Raw genomic sequence first — 19,811 nt, 5'->3', positions numbered from 1 at the left:
CCTTAAAACCCTCTAAGTGCTTTGCATCTTAGAATAAAATCTGAAGTTCTTACCCTGCTCTGCAAGGTCCCACATGATCTCTGCTGACTGTCCCTCTGGCTTCCTCTTCCTCTTACTTTCATTTCGTTTCGGAAACTCCAGCCACTTTCCCTTCCTTTTGCCTATAAACACACCGAGCTCATGTCTGTCTCAGGACCTCTGTACCTGCTCTTCCTTTTGCTTGGGATTCCCTTACCTTGGATTTTTTTATTTGCATGTTTCACTTCTGCCCTTCATTCTTTCTCAGCTTGGATGTCACCTCCTAGGACAGGCCCTCCCTCATCCTGCATTCTCTTCTGAATTCTGCTTATTTGATTTTCTTCATAGCGCTTTACATTGCCTTATTTATTTGTTTGTGTGTTTGTTACCAGTCTTCCTCTCAATAGAATAAAGGCCTCTGGAGAGCAGGGACTCCATCTTTTCAGCTCACGGCTGGATTTCTGGGGCATGTGGTCAGCACGTGAAAACAGCCGTTGGCTGACAGCTGTTTGACCTACTGGGATGTGGAGCTGTGCCTTGTGAGCCCTGGTGTGTGTGTGCGTGTTGAGGTGTGCACATGCGCTGTTGAGTTTGTAGGGTGGGACAGGGGAGCTCCCTTATTCCCTCCAGCTCGCAGAGTCCTGCAGTGGCATGTGGGGGGATGGAAGTAGACAGGAGAGTCACAGAACTTCCTAGAAAGCCGTATAGTTCAAAACCTGTCATTTTGGGCTTCCCTGGTGGTGCAGTGGTTAAGAATCCGCCTGCCAATGAGGGGACACGGGTTCGAGCCCTGGTCCAGGAAGATCCCACGTGCCGTGGAGCAACTAAGCCCGTGTGCCACAACTACTGAGCCTGTGCTCTAGAGCCCGCATGCCACAACTACTGAGCCCACGTGCCACAACTACTGAGCCTGTGCTCTGGAGCCCATGAGCCACAACTACTGAGCCCACGTGCCACAACTACTGAAGCCCACGTGCCTAGAGCCCGTGCTCTGCAACAAGACAAGCTACTGCAATGAGAAGCCCACGCACCACAATGAAGAGTAGCCCCCGCTCGCCACAACTAGAGAAAGCCTGTGCACAGCAACGAAGACCCAACGTAGCCAAAAATAAATAAATAAAATAAATAAATTTATTAAAAAAAAAAAAAACTTGTCATTTTTCAGGTGAGGAAATGAGACCCAGAGAGGGTCAGTCTTTGTTGGGGGTTTCACACACTTGGGAGAGATAGAGACAGAATTAGGGCCCAGGTTTCTGACTTCCACTTTAGTGGCCAAGCTGCAGAGCATGGCCTAGGGGCCCAGGGTCAGCTTGAGGGTGGACATGGCCAGAAGCAGGATTAGGGACAAGCGACAAGCGTGGCAGTTTCCTGGAAGGCCAGAAGGAAGAGATGAAAAATTCAAGTCCTATTGCTTTGGAAGCTTTGTGGAAAGGTAAGCATCTTATTTTTGCTCCTCCAGGGAAAGGCCTGCTCTGTGGTTGGAAGGTCTACCTTGATGGGCCTTTCAGTTCGGGGTGGGCGGTGGGGTAGTGAAGCCCCCAGGGGACCTGCTCTGGTGACAGCAGAGGCCCATCAACTCCCTTCTGCTGAGGATGGGCTTGGTCGATTGATTGTGGGCTGGATGGGGTGTGTGCATGTTGGGGGACCAGGCCAGGGGCACCTCTGCTTCTCCTCTGAGCCTCTGGTTCTCCAGCTTTGGAAGGCACCCTCAGAATCATGGGGAGCTTGTGAAATCCAGATTCCTGGGTGCCAGCCACAGAGCTCTCGACTGGGAGGGTCTGGGTGGGACTGAGCATCTGTGGGTAACAGGCAGTTGGAGCGAGTCACAAATGCACCAAAGTTTAAGAACTTCACGTCTAAATCAGTTACTTCCCTTCAAGGGCATGTACACCATTGCCAGAATGGGAGATGGGCATAGGAATAAATATTTGAATTTGAATAGTAATGCATTTTAACACGTCTTGGAAAAATTCAGAACTAACATGGATGTTATCATCCAGGACAAATCTAGGTAGGTATTGAAAAATTTAAAAAGTGAGTCTGTTGAAGAAATTTAAACATTTCATTTAATATAAGAATTAAGGGATTTAAAGAAAAAATTAATTAAATATTGGCACAGGTGGTACTGGTAACATGGCCCAAACGATATGGGTGGTACCCGGGTGACTGCGGTTTGGTAAACCTAGCTCTATAAAAGAAAATATTCAAGGATATCATTTTGAAGATTTAAAGACAGATGGTCATTGGCTTGGGGCGGCACCCCAGGAGGGAAGCGGGGAGGTGGGTGAAGCTTGGCTGGGGTGAGGCAGTCCCTCTACAGCTGTCCCCAGGGTCTGGAGCTGGGAGGATGAGTCCACGGAGGTTTTGGGAAGTGCCAAGCACGGTTAAATCCCACCTCCCTCTCCTTCGAGCAGCTGTTCCCATTTACTCCTTGGCCCATCTGCGCTCTTCTCAGCAGGCCTGGAGAGCGGGCTGGCCCAGGCCTGGGAGGAATTCCTTGCTCCTGAATCCCTCAAAGGTCCTGTGTGGTCTGTGTAGGGATGGGGCAGGGTGGTGGTGGGCTAGCAGGGACCTCCCTCCCTGCCGTTTGGATATTTCAGTTCAGGGGCTGTGGCCCACACTGGGCTGGTGTTTGCAATCCAGCACATCCTTCTTCCTCCCCAGTGGGGTCTCTTGAAAAGGATAACAAAGGCTTCTGGACCCGAGGGAGAGGCGCCTTAGTGCAGATGCAGAGGCAGTGGATGGGCTGGGAAGAGGCTGTCCCAGGTCTGCCTGCCCCAGCACGGGCTTCCTCACTTACTGGGCGAGCCAGAGCAGGCCAGTCCTGGGCCTTTCTCCACGGTGGAGCGGGGCCCCATCATCGGCCCACTGGCCTCTCTACCCACTCAGGGAGGATCAGAAGGGGCATCTTCCTGGTAACTAGGCAATTGCTGTTACTTTCGCCACCCTTTGTGTGTGTGTGCGCGTGTGTGCGCGTGTGCGTGTGTATTTCCTAGGAAATTTACCAAGTTTTGGCCCAGGGGTTTACATTTCCCACCCCCTTAGCAAAAGCTTTCACTATTCAAGTTCCAAATGGAAGCCGCTGAGGCTGTAATTACACCACGTTAGCTCGGGAACATACGGAGGGGAGCAGGAAGGTGCACCTGGGAACCTGAGGGCCGCCGTGGGCCTAAATTAGCTGCTGTTCATTGGCGGTTGTCACCCTGCTCCTCTCTGGGGCCCCTCAGGTCCTTGCTCTCCTCCACCTCAGCCCCAGGCTGCTTGACAGTTCGCTTCCACCAGCCAGCGTCCTGACAGGTGCACTGAATGGGAAAGAACACCCTGGCTGGTCCGGGAGAGCCCTCCCATGGAAGTGGTGCCCCAGAATGGCCTTCATGTAGACAGGTGTCCTTGCGTCCTCGCCTGGCCCGGGCAGAGTGGCTTGGCAGCTGCTCAGAGACTCGCCCCCCAACCCTGCCCCATGGCTGAAAGCTCTTGCATGGCTCCCCAGCATTGTCTCTGGTGGTCCCTCTTCCAGGCTGCATCTCCAGGCACGCTGGATTGCTGTGGGCTCCTTCCAGCCTCTGACCTTGCTGTTTTTCTCTCTGCCTGGGACCCCCTTTCCACTCTTTTTGCTTCCTCTCCCTCATCATGTAGGTTGCAGGAGAGCTGTTGCTGCTTCTGGGACCCCCTGGTCTGGGCAGGATGCTTTCCCCTTGGCTCCTACAGGCAGTGCCCTGACCTCCCCAGCACATCAGCATCACCTCAGCCTTGACCCCAGCCACGTGTCTGGGGAAGTGCCTGGCACACGGTGGACCCTCAAAGATTTGTTAATTGAATGGGTAGGAAAACGAACCTTGATTCCCTTTCTGCCCTAATTCCCCTTTTATTTTTTACAAGAAGGTAGGGAACTTTTCTCTTTCTGCCTTCATAGGGCTGTTGTTGTCTGGGTGGGGTATTGGGGTGATGGTTCAGTCTTCGATGATCACCCTCCTAGTTTCACTTCTGAACACTTCCAGGCTGGACCCCGCATTGACGCTTGACTGCACCTGGTCTTGTACTGACTGATGTTGCTGGCCCTGTGTCATTTTTGGCTTCCGTAATAATATTAGCCAACATTTTTTGAACACTTATTATGAACTAGATACTGTACTAAATACATTTATTTTTTCACTCATCAAATACGGATACAGCATTCATTATGTACCAGAAACTGGCACCTATGGAATCAGCAGTGAGTACAACTGAAAAAACCCCTGTTTCATGGAGCTAACATTTGGTAGAAAAATACAAATGACTAAATAAGTGTATACGATGGCAGATGGTGATGTGTAATCTGGGGAAAAGAGATCAGAGTAGGCGGTGAAGGGAGTGACTTGTTATTATGTGTAGGGTGGTCAGGAAGGACTCACAGCTAAGGTAACATTGAGCAGAGACCTGAAAGAAGTTGAGGAAAGGAGCTGTGTGGTCATGGGGGTGGGGGAGAGCTTTCCAGGCAGAAATCAGCAAGTGCAAAGGCCCAGAGGTTGGGTCATGATTGGCATGCTCCAGGGAGAGTAAGGAGGCCAGTGTGGCTGGAAGGGAGTAAGTGAACAGGGGGGATGAGTAGGAAGTGAGGTCGTATATGGCAGTGCTGGCTAATGGAAGTATGTTATGAGTCACATACATGCAATTCTAAAATTTCTTTCCTTTTTTAAAATTTTTATTAGAGTTGATTTACAGTGTTGCGTTAGTTTCAGGTATACTGCAAAGTGAATCAGTTATACATATACATGAATCTACCCTTTTTTATTTTATTTTTTTTGAATTTTGGAATCTTATTGTTTTATACAGCAGGTTCTTATTAGTTATCCATTTTATACATATTAGTGTCTGTATGTCAATCCCTATCTCCCAACTCATCACACCACCCCCGCTCCCCCGCCAATTTTCCCCCTTGGTGTCCATACGTTTTTTTCTCTACATCTGTGTCTCTATTGCTGCCCTGCAAAGCGGTTCATCTGTACCATTTTTCTAGGTTCCACATATATGCGTTAATATATGATATTTGTTTTTCCTCTTTCTGAATTACTTCACTCTGTATGACAGTCTCTAGATTCATCCACATCTCTACAAATGACCCAATTTTGTTCCTTTTTATGGCTGAGTAATTCCATTGTATATATATATATATATATATATATATATATATATATATATATATCGCATCTTCTTTATCCATTCATCTGTCGATGGGCATTTAGGTTGCTTCCATGACCTGGCTATTGTAAATAGTGCTGCAATGAACATTGGGGTGCATGTCTCTTTTTGAATTATGGTTTTTCTCTGGGTATATACCCAGTAGTGGGATTGCTGGGTCATACGGTAGTTCTATTTTTAGTTTTTTAAGGAACCTCCATACTGTTCTCCATAGTGGCTGTATCAATTTACATTCCCACCAACAGTGCAAGAGGGTTCCCTTTTCTCCACAACCTCTCCAGCATTTGTTGATTTTCTGATGATGCCCATTCTCACTAGTGTGAGGTGATACCTCATTGTAGTTTTGATTTGCATTTCTCTAATAATTAGTGAGGTTAAGCAGCTTTTCATGTGCTTCTTGGCCACCTGTATGTCTTCTTTGGAGAAATGTCTATTTAGGTCTTCTGTCCATTTTTGGATTGGGTTGTTTATTTTTTTAGTATTGAGCTACATGAGCTGTTTATATATTTTGGAGATTAATCCTTTATCCGTTGATTCATTTACGAATATTTTCCCCCATTCTGAGGGTTGTCTATTTGTCTTCTTTGTAGTTTCCTTTGCTTTGCAAAAACTTTTAAGTTTCATTAGGTCCCATTTGTTTATTTTTGTTTTTATTTCCATTACTCTAGGAGGTGGATCAAAAAATATCTTGCTGTGATTTATGTCAAAGAGTGTTCTTCCTATGTTTTCCTCGAAGAGTTTTATAGTATCCGGTCTTACAGTTAGGTCTCTAATCCATTTTGAGTTTATTTTTGTGTATGGTGTGAGGGCATGTTCTAATTTCATTCTTTTACATGTAGCTGTCCAGTTTTCCCAGCACCACTTATTGAAGAGACTGTCTTTTCTCCATTGTATATCCTTGCCTCCTTTGTCATAGATTAGTTGACCATAGGTGCGTGGGTTTATCTCTGGGCTTTCTATCCTGTTCCATTGATCTATTTTTCTGTTTTTGTGCCAGTACCATATTGTCTTGTTTACTGTAGCTTTGTAGTATAGTGTGTGAAGTCAGGAAGTCTGATTCCTCCAGCTCCGTTTTTTTCCCTCAAGACTGCTTTGGTTATTCAGGGTCTTTTGTGTCTCCATACAAATTTTAAGATTTTTTGTTCTAGTTCTGTAAAGAATGCCATTGGTAATTTGATAGGGATTGCATTGAATCTGTAGATTGCTTTGGGTAGTATAGTCATTTTCACAATATTGATTATTCCAATCCAAGAACATGGTATCTCTCTCCATCTGTTTGTATCATCTTTAATTTCTTTCAACAGTGTCTTATAGTTTTCTGCATACATGTCTTTTGTCTCCCTAGGTAGGTTTATTCCTAGGTATTTCTGTTGCAATGGTAAATGGGAGTGTTTCCTTAATTTCTCTTTCAGATTTGTCATCATTAGTGTATAGGAATGCAAGAGATTTTTGTGCATTAATTTTGTATCCTGCAACTTTACCAAATTCACTGATTAGCCCTAGTAGTTTTCTGGTGGCATCTTTAGGATTCTCTGTGTATAGTATCATGTCATCTGCAAACAGTGACAGCTTTACTTCTTCTTTTCAGATTTGGATTCCTTTAATTTCTTTTTCTTCTCTGATTGCTGTGGCTAGGACTTCCAAAACTATGTTGAATAATAGTGGTGAGAGTGGACATCCTTGTCTTGTTCCTGATCTTAGAGGAAATGCTTTCAGTTTTTCACTGTTGAGAATGATGTTTACTGTGGGTTTGTCATATATGGCCTTTATTATGTTGAGGTAGGTTCCCTCTATGCCCACTTTCTGGAGAGTCTTTTTCATAAATGGGTGTTGAATTTTGTCAAAAGCTTTTACTGCATCTATTGAGATGCTCATATGGTTTTTATTCTTCAGTTTGTTAACATGGTGTATCACGTTGATTGATTTGCCTATATTGAAGAATCCTTGCATCCCTGGGATAAATCCCACTTGATCACGGTGTATGATCCTTTTAATGTGTTGTTGGATTCTGTTTGTAGTATTTTGTTGAGGAATTTTGCATCTATATTCATCAGTGATATTGGTCTGTAATTTTCTTTTTTTGTAGTGTCTTTGTCTGGTTTTGGTATCAGGGTGATGGTGGCCTCATAGAATGAGTTTGGGAGTGTTCCTTCCTCTGCAATTTTTTGGAAGAGTTTGCGAAGGATGGGTGTTAGCTCTTCTCTAAATGTTTGATAGAATTCTCCTGTGAAGCCATCTGGTCCTGGACTTTTGTTTGTTGGAAGATCTTTAATCACAGTTTCAATTTCAATACTTGTGATTGGTCTGTTCATATTTTCTGTTTCTTCCTGGTTCAGTCTTGTAAGGTTATACCTTTCTAAGAATTCTTCCATTTCTTCCAGGTTGTCCATTTTATTGGCATAGAGTTGCTTGTAGTAGTCTCTTAGGATGCTTTGTATTTCTGTGGTGTCTGCTGTAACTTCTTTTTCTTTTCTAATTTTATTGATTTGAGTCCTCTCCCTCTTTTTCTTGATGAGTTTGGCTAATGGTTTATCAATTTTGTTTATCTTCTCAAAGAACCAGTTTTTAGTTTTATTGATCTTTGCTATTGTTTTCTTTGTTTCTATTTCATTTATTTCTGCTCTGATCTTTATAATTTCTTTCTGTGTACCAACTTTGGGTTTTGTTTGTTCTTCTTTCTCTAGTTCCTTTAGGTATAAGGTTTGATTGTTTATTTGAGATTTTTCTTGTTTCTTGAGGTAGACTTGTATTGCTATAAACGTTCCTCTTAGAACTGCTTTTGCTGCATCCCATAGGTTTTGGATCATTGTGTTTTTGTTGTAATTAGTCTCAAGATATTTTTTGATTGCCTCTTTGATTTCTTCAGTGATCTCTTGGTTATTTAGTAACGTATTGTTTAGCCTCCATGTGTTTGTGTTTTTTACGTTTTTTCCCCCTGTAATTGATTTCTAGTCTCATAGCATTGTGGTCAGAAAAGATGCTTGATTTGATCTCAACTTCTTAAATTTACTGAGGCTTGATTTGTAACCCAAGATGTGATCTACCCTGGAGAATGTTCTGTGTGCACTTGAGAAGAAAGTGTAATCTGCTGTTTTTGGATGGAATGTCTTATGAATATCAATTAAATCTATCTGGTCTATGGTGTCATTTAAAGCTTGTGTTTCCTTATTAATTTTCTGTTTGGATGATCTGTCCATTGGTGTAAGTGAGGTGTTAAAGTCCCCCACTATTATTGTGTTACTGTTGATTTCCTCTTTTATAGCTGTTGCCTTATGTATCGAGGTACTCCTATGTTGGGTTCATATATACTTATAATTGTTATATCCTCTTCTTGGATTGATCCCTTGATCATTATGTAGTGTCCTTCCTTGTCTCTTGTAACATTCTTTATTTTAAACATTTAACATTCTTTATTCTCTATTTTATCTGATACGAGTATTGCTACTCCAGCTTTCTTTTGATTTCTATTTGCATGGAATATCTTTTTCCATCGCCTCACTTTCAGTCTGTATGTGTCCCTAGGTCTGAAGTGGGTCTCTTGTAGACAGCATATATATGGGTCTTGTTTTTGTATCCATTCAGCGAGCCTGAATGGAGTATTTAATCCATTAATGTTTAAGGTAATTATCAATACATATGTTCCTATTACCATTTTCTGAATTGCTTTGGGTTTGTTTTTGTTTTTTGTTTTTTTTGTGTGTGTGGTACGCGGGCCTCTCATTGTTGCGGCCTCTCCTGTTGCGGAGCACAGGCTCCGGACGCGCAGGCCCAGTGGCCATGGGTCACGGGCCCAGCCGCTCCGCGGCATGTGGGATCCTCCCGGACCGGGGCACGAACCCGCGTCCCCTGCATCGGCAGGCGGGCTCCCAACCACTGCGCCACCAGGGAAGCCCTTGGGTTTGTTTTTGTAAGTCCTTTTCTTCTCTTGTGTTTCCCACTTAGAGAAGTTCCTTTAGCATTTGTTGAAGAGCTGGTTTGGTGGTGCTGAATTCTCTTAGCTTTTGCTCATCTGTAAAGCTTCTGATTTCTCCATCGAATCTGAATGAGATCCTTGCCGGATAGAGTAATCTTGATTGTAGGTTCTACCCTTTCATCACTTTAAATATATCATGCCACTCCCTTCTGGCTTGTAGAGTGTCTACTGAGAAATCAGCTGTTAACCTTATGGGAGTTCCCTTGTGTGTTATTTGTCATTTTTCCCTTGTTGCTTTCAATAATTTTTCTTTGTCTTTAAGTTTTGTCAATTTGATTACCATGTGTCTCGGCGTGTTTTTCCTTGGGTTTATCCTGTATGGGACTCTCTGTGCTTCCTGGACTTGGGTGGCTATTTCCTTTCCCATGTTAGGGAAGTTTTTGACTATAATCTCTTATAATATTTTCTCAGGTCCTTTCTCTCTCTCTTCTCCTTCTGGGACCCCTATAATGCGAATGTTGTTGTGTTTAATGTTGTCCCAGAGGTCTCTTAGGCTGTCTTCATTTCTTTTCATTCTTTTTTCTTTATTCTGTTCTGTGGCAATGAATTCCACCATTCTGTCTTCCAGGTCACTTATCCATTCTTCTGCCTCAGTTATTCTGTTGTTGATTCCTTCTAGTGTATTTTTCATTTCAGTTATTGTATTGTTCATCTCTGTTTGTTTGTTCTTTAATTCTTCTAGATCTTTGTTAAACATTTCTTGCATCTTCTCGATCTTTGCCTCCATTCTTTTTCTGAGGTCCTGGATCATCTTCACTACCATTATTCTGAATTCTTTTTCTGGAAGGTTGCCTATCTCTGCTTCATTTAGTTGTTTTTCTGGGGTTTTATCTTGTTCCTCCTTTTATCTTGTTCCTTTATCTTGTTCCTTCATCTTGTTCCTTGGCCAGAGGTGCATAGTCCTCTGCCTTTTCATCTTGTCTATCTTTCTGTAAATGTGATTTTTGTTCCACAGGCTGCAGGATTGTAGTTCTTCTTGTTTCTGCTGTCTTCCCTCTGGTGGGTGAGGCTATCTAAGAGGTTTGTGCAAGTTTCCTGATGGGAGTGACTGGTGGTGGGTAGAGCTAGGTGTTGCTCTGGCGGGCAGAGCTCAGTAAAACTTTAATCTGCTTGTCTGCTGATGGTTGGGGCTGGGTTCCCTCCCTGTTGGTTGTTTGGCCTGAGGCAACCCAACACTGGAGCCTACCCAGGCTCTTTGGTGGGGCTAATGGCGGACTCTGGGAGAGCTCCTGCCAAGGAGTACTTCCGAGACTTTCTGCTGCCAGTGTCCTTGTCCTTACGGTGAAACACAGCCACCGCCTGCCTCTGCAGGAGACCCTCCAACACTAGTAGGTAGGTCTGGTTCAGTCTCCTATGGGGTCACTGCTCCTTCCCCTGGGTCCCAGTGCACACACTACTTTATGTGTGCCCTCCAAGAGTGGAGTCTCTGTTTGCCCCAGTCCTGTCAGAGTCCTGCAATCAAATCCTGCTAGCCTTCAAAGTCTGATTTTCTAGGAATTCCTCCTCCCATTGCCGGACCCCCAGGTTGGGAAGCCTAACATGGGGCTCAGAACCTTCACTCCAGTGGGTGGACTTCTGTGGTATAAGTGTTCTCCAGTTTGTGAGTCACCCACCCAGCAGTTATGGGATTTGATTTTATTGTGATTGCGCCCCTCCTACCATCTCATTGTGGCTTCTCTTTTGTCTTTGGATGTGGGGTATCTTTTCTGGTGAGTTCCAGTGTCTTCCTTCCTGTCAATGATTGTTCAGCAGTTAGTTGTGATTCCAGTGCTCTCGCAAGAGGGAGTGAGTGCACGTCCTTCTACTCCTCCATCTTGAACTAATCTCATACTCTTTTTTAGATTCTTGTCCCATATCAGTCATTAGAGACTACTGAGCAGAGTTCCCTGTGCTACACAGTAGGTCCTTATTAGTTATCTATTTTATATATAGTAGTGTGTATAGGTCAATACCAGTCTCTCAATTTATCCCTCCCACCAATTCTAAAATTTCTGATAGGTACATTAAAAAAGTTAAAAAGAAGCAAGTTAAATTAATAAATACTTTTGTTTAACACAATATATCCAAAATATTATCACTTCAACATGTAATCAGGTAAAACATTGTTTGAAATGAAATGCTTTACATTATTATTTTTTCTCATTAAGATTTCAAAATCTGTTGTGCACACCTCTTTTCGGGCTAGCTCCATTTCAAGTTCAATGGCCACATGAGGTATTGGCTGCCATATTGGACAGCACACATTTAGAGCCTTGTGGACCCTGCCAAGGCCTCTGAATGAGATGGGGAAGCCACTGGAAGCTTTGGGGCCCAGGAGCATTATCTCTGCCTTAGGTTCTAGAAGGTTCACTCCAGCTGTGATGAGAGAAGATTGCTGTGGGGTGGGAGGCAAAAGGACAGAGCAGGGAGACTGGGAAGGAGACCTTTACCAGTACACAGTGACAGTGGTTTGGACCGAGGTGGGGATGGTGGTGGTGGTGAGAGTGGCTGGATTCTGGGTATGTTCTTCTAGGTCTTTCTGCTGTGGATAAGAGAGCAGTCAAGGGAGGGCCAAGAATTTTGGCCTGAGCTACTGGAAGGCTGGAGTTGTTTTCAGAGGGATGAGGAAGACCCGGGGTTGGGGGCAGCCTTGGGGGAACGTGGGGTGTGGTTTGAGATGCGGGTGATAGCCTTTCGGGTAGAGTTGATGGGCAGGCAGCTGGACATATGAGTCTGGGGTTCAGAGTGGAGGTCCCTGCCCTGGCTGGGGATATAAATTTGGGAGTTGACAGCGTATTGATGGTGTGTAAGGCCATGCATGAGTGGAGGGCCCTGGGGAGTGGGTGCATATAGAGGAAAGGGGGCTGAGCCCTGGTGGAGAAGATGGAACCAGCGAAGCAGGCCTGGAGGGAGAGCACAGGGAGGCAGCAGGAAGGCTGTGAGAAAAGGGAGGCTGAGGGAGCCACCAGTTGTGTCCAGTGTGCCGATGGGCAGGGGAGGAGGAACCCCCAGGGTCTCTGATCACTGCCAAGGAAGGAGGCAAATGCCAGGCTGCCGTGGGTCCAGGAGAGAACGGGAGGGGAGAAAGTGACTACTGGTATAGATGACTCGTTTGAGGGGTTTTGCTTTAAAGAGGAGCAGAAAGATAGGGTGGTAGCTTAGCAGTGGGCGTGTGGTCATGAGAAGTTCTTTTTTTCCCTTAAAGACGGGCACTGTAATAGCAGATGGGGATGATCTAGTAGACGAGGGAGAGAGAGAGAAAAATGAGCTCATTCATACTCACAGCAGCGCTATGAAGTAGGTAGTATTTTCCAGACAGGGAGACTGAGGCGAAGGAAGGTCCAGCCACTTGCCCAAGGCCACACAGCTGATAAGCAGCAGGATGAGTAATCGATGCAGATGCCTCAGTTTTAGGATGCCCAGTCTTAATCATTCCGCTGTTCTGCCTCTTCGTTTCCTAGCTAGATTTGTGAGGTCTTTGAGAAGGAGCTCCTCTTACATGTACGGGTCCATTCCAGCACCTGGCAGGGAGAGGGCTGTGCAGAGGTGGGACTTGATAGATCATTAATGACCAGGTGATCGGAACACTGGGACCTGTGCTGGAAGTGTCATGGGAGGGTAGATGTGGCCACACCCTACTCTTTCCCACCCTCTGTGGGGCAGGGCCTCACGTGGCTAGGGTAGTGCTCAAGAAATACTGAAAAGCATTTGTTGGGTGGATGAGGAATGAATGAGAGACCATGGCGCATCCATCCTAGGACCTAAGCTGGTGGCTCTCCCTGGTATACCACGGTGCTGGCCAGATCTGGGCTCCTGCTCTGGTTTGCTGCCAGTGTGCTAGAAGATCTCCCATCCAGCTCTCACCAGAATGTCATAGGGTGGCGGGTGAGGGGTCTGTACAGACTGAATTCCTGCCTCCCTACTCTGTCTGTCATCAGGATGGACAAGAGGTGCTCTGCAGGTGGGAGTAGGCTGGTGGCTGGGGGGGGGGTCCCTGTGCCACTTGTTCCCCTCAGAACAGCTGAGACTTGGGGGTTGGGGCAGACACCACAGAAGGAACCTGACAGTTCCCGGGATCACCGAGGTGTTTTGCTCCACAGGCAATGGCATGAAGCTCACAGCCACGGCTCTGATGCCAAGGTCCCAGCCTCCAGCTCATCTGCGCTTTGCTTGATTAAGGGCTCAGCCCTGCTAGAGCCTGAGGCTGGCCTTCAGCCTCCTCCTCACACTGCCGGGCTCCCAGCCCAGCGCTTGCTTTCAGTGGTCCCGGCTGCACTAAGTGTCTGCAGTAGCAGTCCCACCCCATGGGGTCTTTTGAAATGTGTGGGGACAGTTTCAGTGGTCACAGTGGTGGGGGTGAGGATGGTGGCTATGGTGCTGTTGGTACCCTGGCTGCTGAAGATCCCATAGTGGGAACTTCCTAAGGGCCAGCAGTGCTCCCTGACCGGAAGCCCTGCTCACATGTGTGACCTTGGGTGCCCAGGGACCCGGGGACACATCTTGCATCAATGGCCATCCAGTTGTGTGCTCTTGAGCCAGTCCCTTTGTTTCCCCATTTCCCACTTTTGTGAACAGGGCCACGAACGCCTAGTTGCTTGCTTTTTCATCTTGTGATAATTTTTTTTAAAATCAAAGTATAGTTGATTCACAATGTTTCAGGTGTACAGCAAAGTGATTCAGTTATATACACAGATATATTTTTTCAGATTCTTTTCCATTATAGGTTATTACAAGATACTGAATATAGTTCCCTGTGCTATATAGTAAATCCTTGTTGCTTATCTATTTTATGTATAGTAGTTTGTGTCTGTTAATCCCATACCCCTAATTTATCCCTCTGCCTCCCCTTTTCCCTCTGGTCTTGTTTGTCTTCTGTGTCTGTGAGTCTGTTTCTGTTTTGTGTACAGATTCATTTGTATTCTTTTTTAGATTCCACATATAAGTGATATCATATAATATTTGTCTTCCTCTGACTTTCATCACTTAGTATGATAATCTGTAGGTCCATCCATGTTGCTGCAAATGGCATTATTTCATTCTTTTTTATGGCTGAGTAGTATTCCATTGTATATATGTACCACATCTTCTTTATCCATTCATCTGTTGATGGACACTTAGGTTGTTTCCATGTCTTGGCTATTGTAAATAGCGCTGCTATGAACATTAGGGTGCATGTATCTTTTCAAATTAGAGTTTTCATCTTCTCTGGTTATATGCCCAGGAGTGGGATAGTTGGATCATTTGGTAGCTCTATTTTTAGCTTTTTAAAGGAATCTTCATACTGTTTTTGAAATAAGTTTTAAATGAGACTTTGGTTTAATAGCTGTCATCCTAAAAGCGCACCGTACGTACAGCTTGCTCAGTGGACCCGCATATTAACTCACTTGATCTTCATCACAGCCTTAGGCGGGAGGGCTGCTAAGTGATCCCCATCTCACAGATGAGCAAGCCGAGTCCAAGAGCACAGTGACCCTGGGGGGTGTCCCCAGCATTGGCTGACTGCCTCCTTCCTTCCCTCCAGGGACAGGGGCAGACCCGGCAGTCAGCGCCAAGAGCAACCACTGCCTGGATGCCGCCAAAGCCTGCAACCTGAACGACAACTGCAAGAAGCTGCGCTCCTCCTACATCTCCATCTGCAACCGCGAGATCTCGCCCACTGAGCGCTGCAACCGCCGCAAGTGCCACAAGGCCCTGCGCCAGTTCTTTGACCGCGTGCCCGGCGAGTATACCTACCGCATGCTCTTCTGCTCCTGCCAGGACCCGGCGTGCGCCGAGCGCCGCCGCCAGACCATCCTGCCCAGCTGCTCCTACGAGGACAAGGAGAAGCCCAACTGCTTGGACCTCCGCAGCCTGTGCCGGACGGACCACCTCTGCAGGTAGGGGCCGCTGCAGCTCTGAGGGGAGTCGGCTGGGGTGCTCTGCCTGCTCGACATTCCCGAGTTCGCTGGGTTAGGATCTGGAGCCCAGAAGAGAGGGTGGCTCGGACATGTGCAAAACAAATTGTCATTCATTCATTCATTCGTCCTTCCCTTCCTTCCTTCATCCATCCGTCCATCCATCCATCCATCCCTCCATCCATTCATCCATCCATTCATCCATCCATTCATCCGTCCATCCATTCATCCATCCATTCATCCATCCATTCATCCGTCCATCTATTCATCCGTCCATCCATCCATCCATCCATCCATTCATCCATCCATTCATCCCTCCATCCATTCATCCATCCATTCATCCATCCATTCATCCATCCATCCATTCATCCATCCATTCATCCATCCATTCATCCATCCATCTATTCATCCGTCCATCCATCCATCCATCCATCCATTCATCCATCCATTCATCCGTCCATCCATCCATCCATCCACTCATCCATCCATCCATCCATCCATCCATTCATCCATCCATCCATCCATCCATCCATCCATCCATCCATCCATCTATTCATCCATCCATCTATTCATCCGTTCATTCATCTGTCCATTCATTTATTCAGCACAGGTTTATCATTTGCCTGCTGTGTGCCCAGCTTCAGGCTAAGCACCATGGGGGAAACCAAGATGAACCACCCTAGGAGCTCCTAATTTAACATCATAGACCCTAGAGCCTGGAGTAAGAAGGGACCTTCAGTGACTTTAGGTCCACTTCTAAAGGAAGCCCACCCATTATCCCAGTGAGGTCCTGTGGCCGTCATGGAAGGGCTCTTGCACATCCCAGAGGCAGCTCCTTCCACACTGACAGCTGAGCTCGTCTAGTGCTGGGTGGAGCATGGGGACTCTGACGGTCCTGGGTTTGAATCCTGACTTTTCCACTTACTAGCTGTGTGATTTGGAGCAGGATTTTTAAATGTCCTGAGTGTCCATCCCTTCACCCATGGAATGGGAATAAACATGCCCAAGACACAGCATTATTGTGAGGATTAGATGACATGTGTGTTAAAGCTTAGTGCAGAGTTTGGCATAAAGGAATTGCTTAATAAGTGTCTAATTACTTGGAAGGTTTGTTTTGTTACAGTGAGTTGAAATTTGCCTCTGTGATTCTTCCGTTTTTCTCGTTTGTTATTAACCGTTTATTGAACCTCTCTTGCATCCAGTGCATGGTTCTGAGGCTCAGGCACGCAGAGGTGAACACGATACTCTCCAAGGAGCACCCAGAAGGGAGACAGACAGGGGGAGCTGGGATCCCAATGCAGTGGGCTGAGGGCTGTGGGCTCCCAGAGGAGGGTGCACAGGAGAAGGGCATCTGCCTCGACCTGGGGCTCCAGAGGACGGGGCCTGGAGCTGAACCTCGGAACATGAGAAGGAGAAAGCCAGGGGATGAGTCTGGCATGCAAATAAAAGGAACATGTAATGGGGCCACATGTTGTTGGTGGGCAGCTGTTAGATGGATGTATGGATGAGGGAGAAACATCTTTTGCACAGAATTATTTGTTGTGTTATTTGTATATGGGGAAAGAATATGCAAAGGCTGGAGGGTAGGAGAGAGCCTGTGGTTATGGGCACCTGCAGGTGGTGGGTGCACGTGGAGTGTGGGCCACGGGGTGGGAAGGCCAGAGGTGAGGCTGCTAGGGAGACAGGGATTGCTTACTGTACCCCAGACACTGGTCTATTATATGGTTTATCTCATTAATCCTTGCAACAAGGCTACGAGGTAGGTACTGTTATCGTCTTTATCTGTCAAATGATCAGGGTCGTAGAAAGTAAATTGCCCAAGGTCACACAGCTCATGCATTTGAGAGCTGGATCCAATCTCCAGTGCTTTCCTCCCAGTGTAGCACACTGGCTTGGACTAAGATAGTGGCTGTGGGCATGGGGAGAAGTGTATCAGTTCAGAGATGATTGGTAAGTAGACTTGACAGGACTGGGGACTGGTTGAAAGTTCCCTGGAGGGAGAGGCATTTCTGTTTTGTTTACTCCGCACTTGGTCCTGCACATAGAGCCTGACGCATGGCGAGCGCTCCATGAACATTACTTGAATGGATACATGAATGGTGGCCACCATGTTTACCGGGTGAATAATTCTGGGGCGATGGATCATTCAGCACTGGGGGTGCGCAGCATCTGAGATGGTGGTGCGGGGGGGACCATTGCCACCCCCGTTGCAATGTCTGGGGCATTTGGACCTGTGGGCCTGGAGCTCAGTAAAGAGGTTGGAGTGGAGAAATGGGGTTGGGGGTTGTGGCGAGGATTGGAGGATGGGGCTGCAGAGGGAAGGGAGCTCAGGGCCTGTGTGGCTGAAGAGGAGGCACTACCTTGGTTTGAAAAATGAGCTGGAGTTCGGAGAAGGGCTGATCCCTGCAGGGCTGGGAAAGCCTGAAGAAAGTGGGCTTTTCTCTTTTGCTTACTTAAAGAAATATACCTTATTGCTTACAAAAACAATGGGAGCGATTTCAAATAAAATATGCACACTACAAGAGGATGGTTAAAAGTAGAAACCGAGGGACTTCCCTGGTGGCGCCGTGGTTAAGAATCCGTCTGCCAGGGACACGGGTTCGAGCCCTAGTCCGGGAAGATCCCACATGCCGTGGAGCAGCTAAGCCCGTGCGCCACAACTACTGAGCCTGCGCTCTAGAGCCCGCGTGCCACAACTACTGAGCCCACGTGCCGCAACTACTGAGCCTGCAAGCTGCAACTATTGAAGCCTGCTTGCCTAGAGCCTGTGCTCCGCGACAAAGATAAGCCACTGCAATGAGAAGCCCGTGCACTGCAACGAAGAGTGGCCCCCACTCGCCGCAACTAGAGAAAGCCTGAATGCAGCAGTGAAGTCCCAACGCAGCCAAAAGAAAAAGGCAAAAAAATATTAGAAACTGAGGGCACAAAAAAGGAAGTCAGGAGTCTGTTGGGCTGGGGCTCAGCTTCCCGAGAGCTGAGAGAAAGCCAAGACGGGATGGGCCATGTTACTCCCCAAATGTGACGGAAGGAGCCTATTAATTCTTGGATGGAAATGCATTTCTCCTTGTCCTAAATGCTAAACTGACCTGGTCAGGCTGCACAACAAACGGTGTATGTGGGGTGACAGGATGGACGAGGGACTGTAGGGGCTGGAGGGCCAGCCTGAGTCCAGGCTCAGTGACCACAAGTCAGGACCAAGGCCAGGTGCACCACTGCCCGGCTTCAAACCTCAGGTGGACGTCTCTGCAGGGGTCCTGAGCAGAGCAGCCTTGTGAACACCCTTTATTAGTGGTGTTTTAAGGGAGGACAACATGTGCAGCTCCTAAAGAGATTGGAGAGCGTGGAGCAGGGTGGCTTTGGTGGCCTGTAGAACATCTGTGTCTGTTCAAAGAGCCAGAGGGGTTTTTGTTTGTTTGGAGATGGGGGGAGTTAGGAACAGGAGAGCTGGGGCAGAAGCTTCATGTGGTAGAACCAGAGGTGTTTAAACAAAACTAAGTATTGGGAGCGTCAAGAATGAGGCGTCCCAGGACCTAAGGGCTGATAGTTTTCTGAGAGGCACCGAGCCAAGCCTGTGAGTACCATGCATCCTGATATAAATTTAAACAACAGTGGGACTTCCCTGGTGGTCCAGTGGTTAAGACTTCACCTTCTAATGCAGGGGGTGCGGGTTTGATCCCTGGTTGGGGAGCTAAGACCCCACATGCCTAGCGGCCAAAAAAACCAAAACATAAAACAGAAGCAATATTGTAACAAATTCAATAAAGTCTTTAAAATTGGTCCACACCAAAAAAAATCTTAAAAAAAAAAATAACAGCAACCATGGGACTCAAGGACAGTGCTGTGTCTGGATTATTGAGTTGGGTCTCGCATAGGAAGTTCCAGGTGATCCTGGATGTGGCCGGCTGAGCTCCTGGTCTAGAACCAGGGCGTTCCTCTAATGCATCTCCCCCAACTCCCATCCCACCCAGCTCCCATCCCCATGCAGATTTAAAGTATGGTCCTGCAAGTGGGAAGACGAGGGGTGAGGGCAGAACCCGAGTGTAGGGTGAGTCTGGCAGGACCTGGGGGTTTGTTACAGTGTGGCCAAGTGTCCTTGGGAAGCTCTGCCTGTGATGCAGAGTGGGAGGTGGGTGGAGGTGTTTGCCATGGTAACCCTGCAGCTGCAAGACCTGCCTTCTGTGTTCATCCTGCCCCTGGTCTTCCGCGTGATCCTGGATGGATCATTTCATTCTGCGTGCCCGGGCTGCTTCTTCACTGATCAAACAAGGATGCTCCCCATTTTCCAAGGACCCTTCCCGGTCTTTGAATCTGAGTCTATCACAAGCAGCTTTCCCATCTGCCTTCTTCCCCTGCGCGTCCACTTGCTCCCATATTACCCTTGCTACAAGAGGAAATGACCAGAGATCCCTCGTCAAGGTAGATGATGTGGAAGGGCAGCTTTGATGGAGAGGAGCCGACTTCCTTCCATGCTCTTGTGGGCTTGACTTACTGACGCCTGGACCCTGTCTCTGTGGTCTATGGAGGAGCCCGGGAGGTGATGGGTGGCTGGGGAGGGGGCCTCTGGAGAACAGGCAGTTCTCCACTATGCCCAGGAAGGGGCGCTCTCCCTTCCCTCCTGGCCTTGGTTTCCTCCAGGTTTCTGCCTACCAGGGTGGCCACCACAGGTGGAAATCTTGTCTGTGAAAATGGGACGACCCAGTGCCATGGTGTTTGGAGCAGGAACGGGGGACCCCCCAAGTCTTCCTGTCCTGGATACTTTAGTGGATGGA

At 47.1% G+C, this 19,811-nt stretch overlaps 1 protein-coding gene across 6 annotated transcripts in view; it reads left to right on the top strand.

Moving 5' to 3' along the window:
* The window catches only part of GFRA2 (GDNF family receptor alpha 2), a 96,168-nt gene that overhangs the window by 26,970 nt on the left and 49,387 nt on the right, over nt 1-19,811 (top strand). For all 6 annotated transcript variants that reach the window (XR_004350457.1, XM_032635655.1, XM_032635654.1 and 3 more), the window contains one exon: nt 14,670-15,024. Coding sequence is in view for 5 of the 6 variants with exons in the window: in XM_032635655.1 (XP_032491546.1) it covers nt 14,670-15,024 (355 nt within the window). In the remaining variant the exon portion in view is untranslated. The remainder of the gene's footprint in view (nt 1-14,669; nt 15,025-19,811) is intronic.

The sequence above is a fragment of the Phocoena sinus genome, chromosome 6 (assembly GCF_008692025.1).
Source record: "Phocoena sinus isolate mPhoSin1 chromosome 6, mPhoSin1.pri, whole genome shotgun sequence".
Classification (NCBI taxonomy): Eukaryota; Metazoa; Chordata; class Mammalia; order Artiodactyla; family Phocoenidae; genus Phocoena; species Phocoena sinus.
Note: the sequence above shows the minus strand (reverse complement) of the source record. Positions and strands in the feature narration are given on the sequence as shown.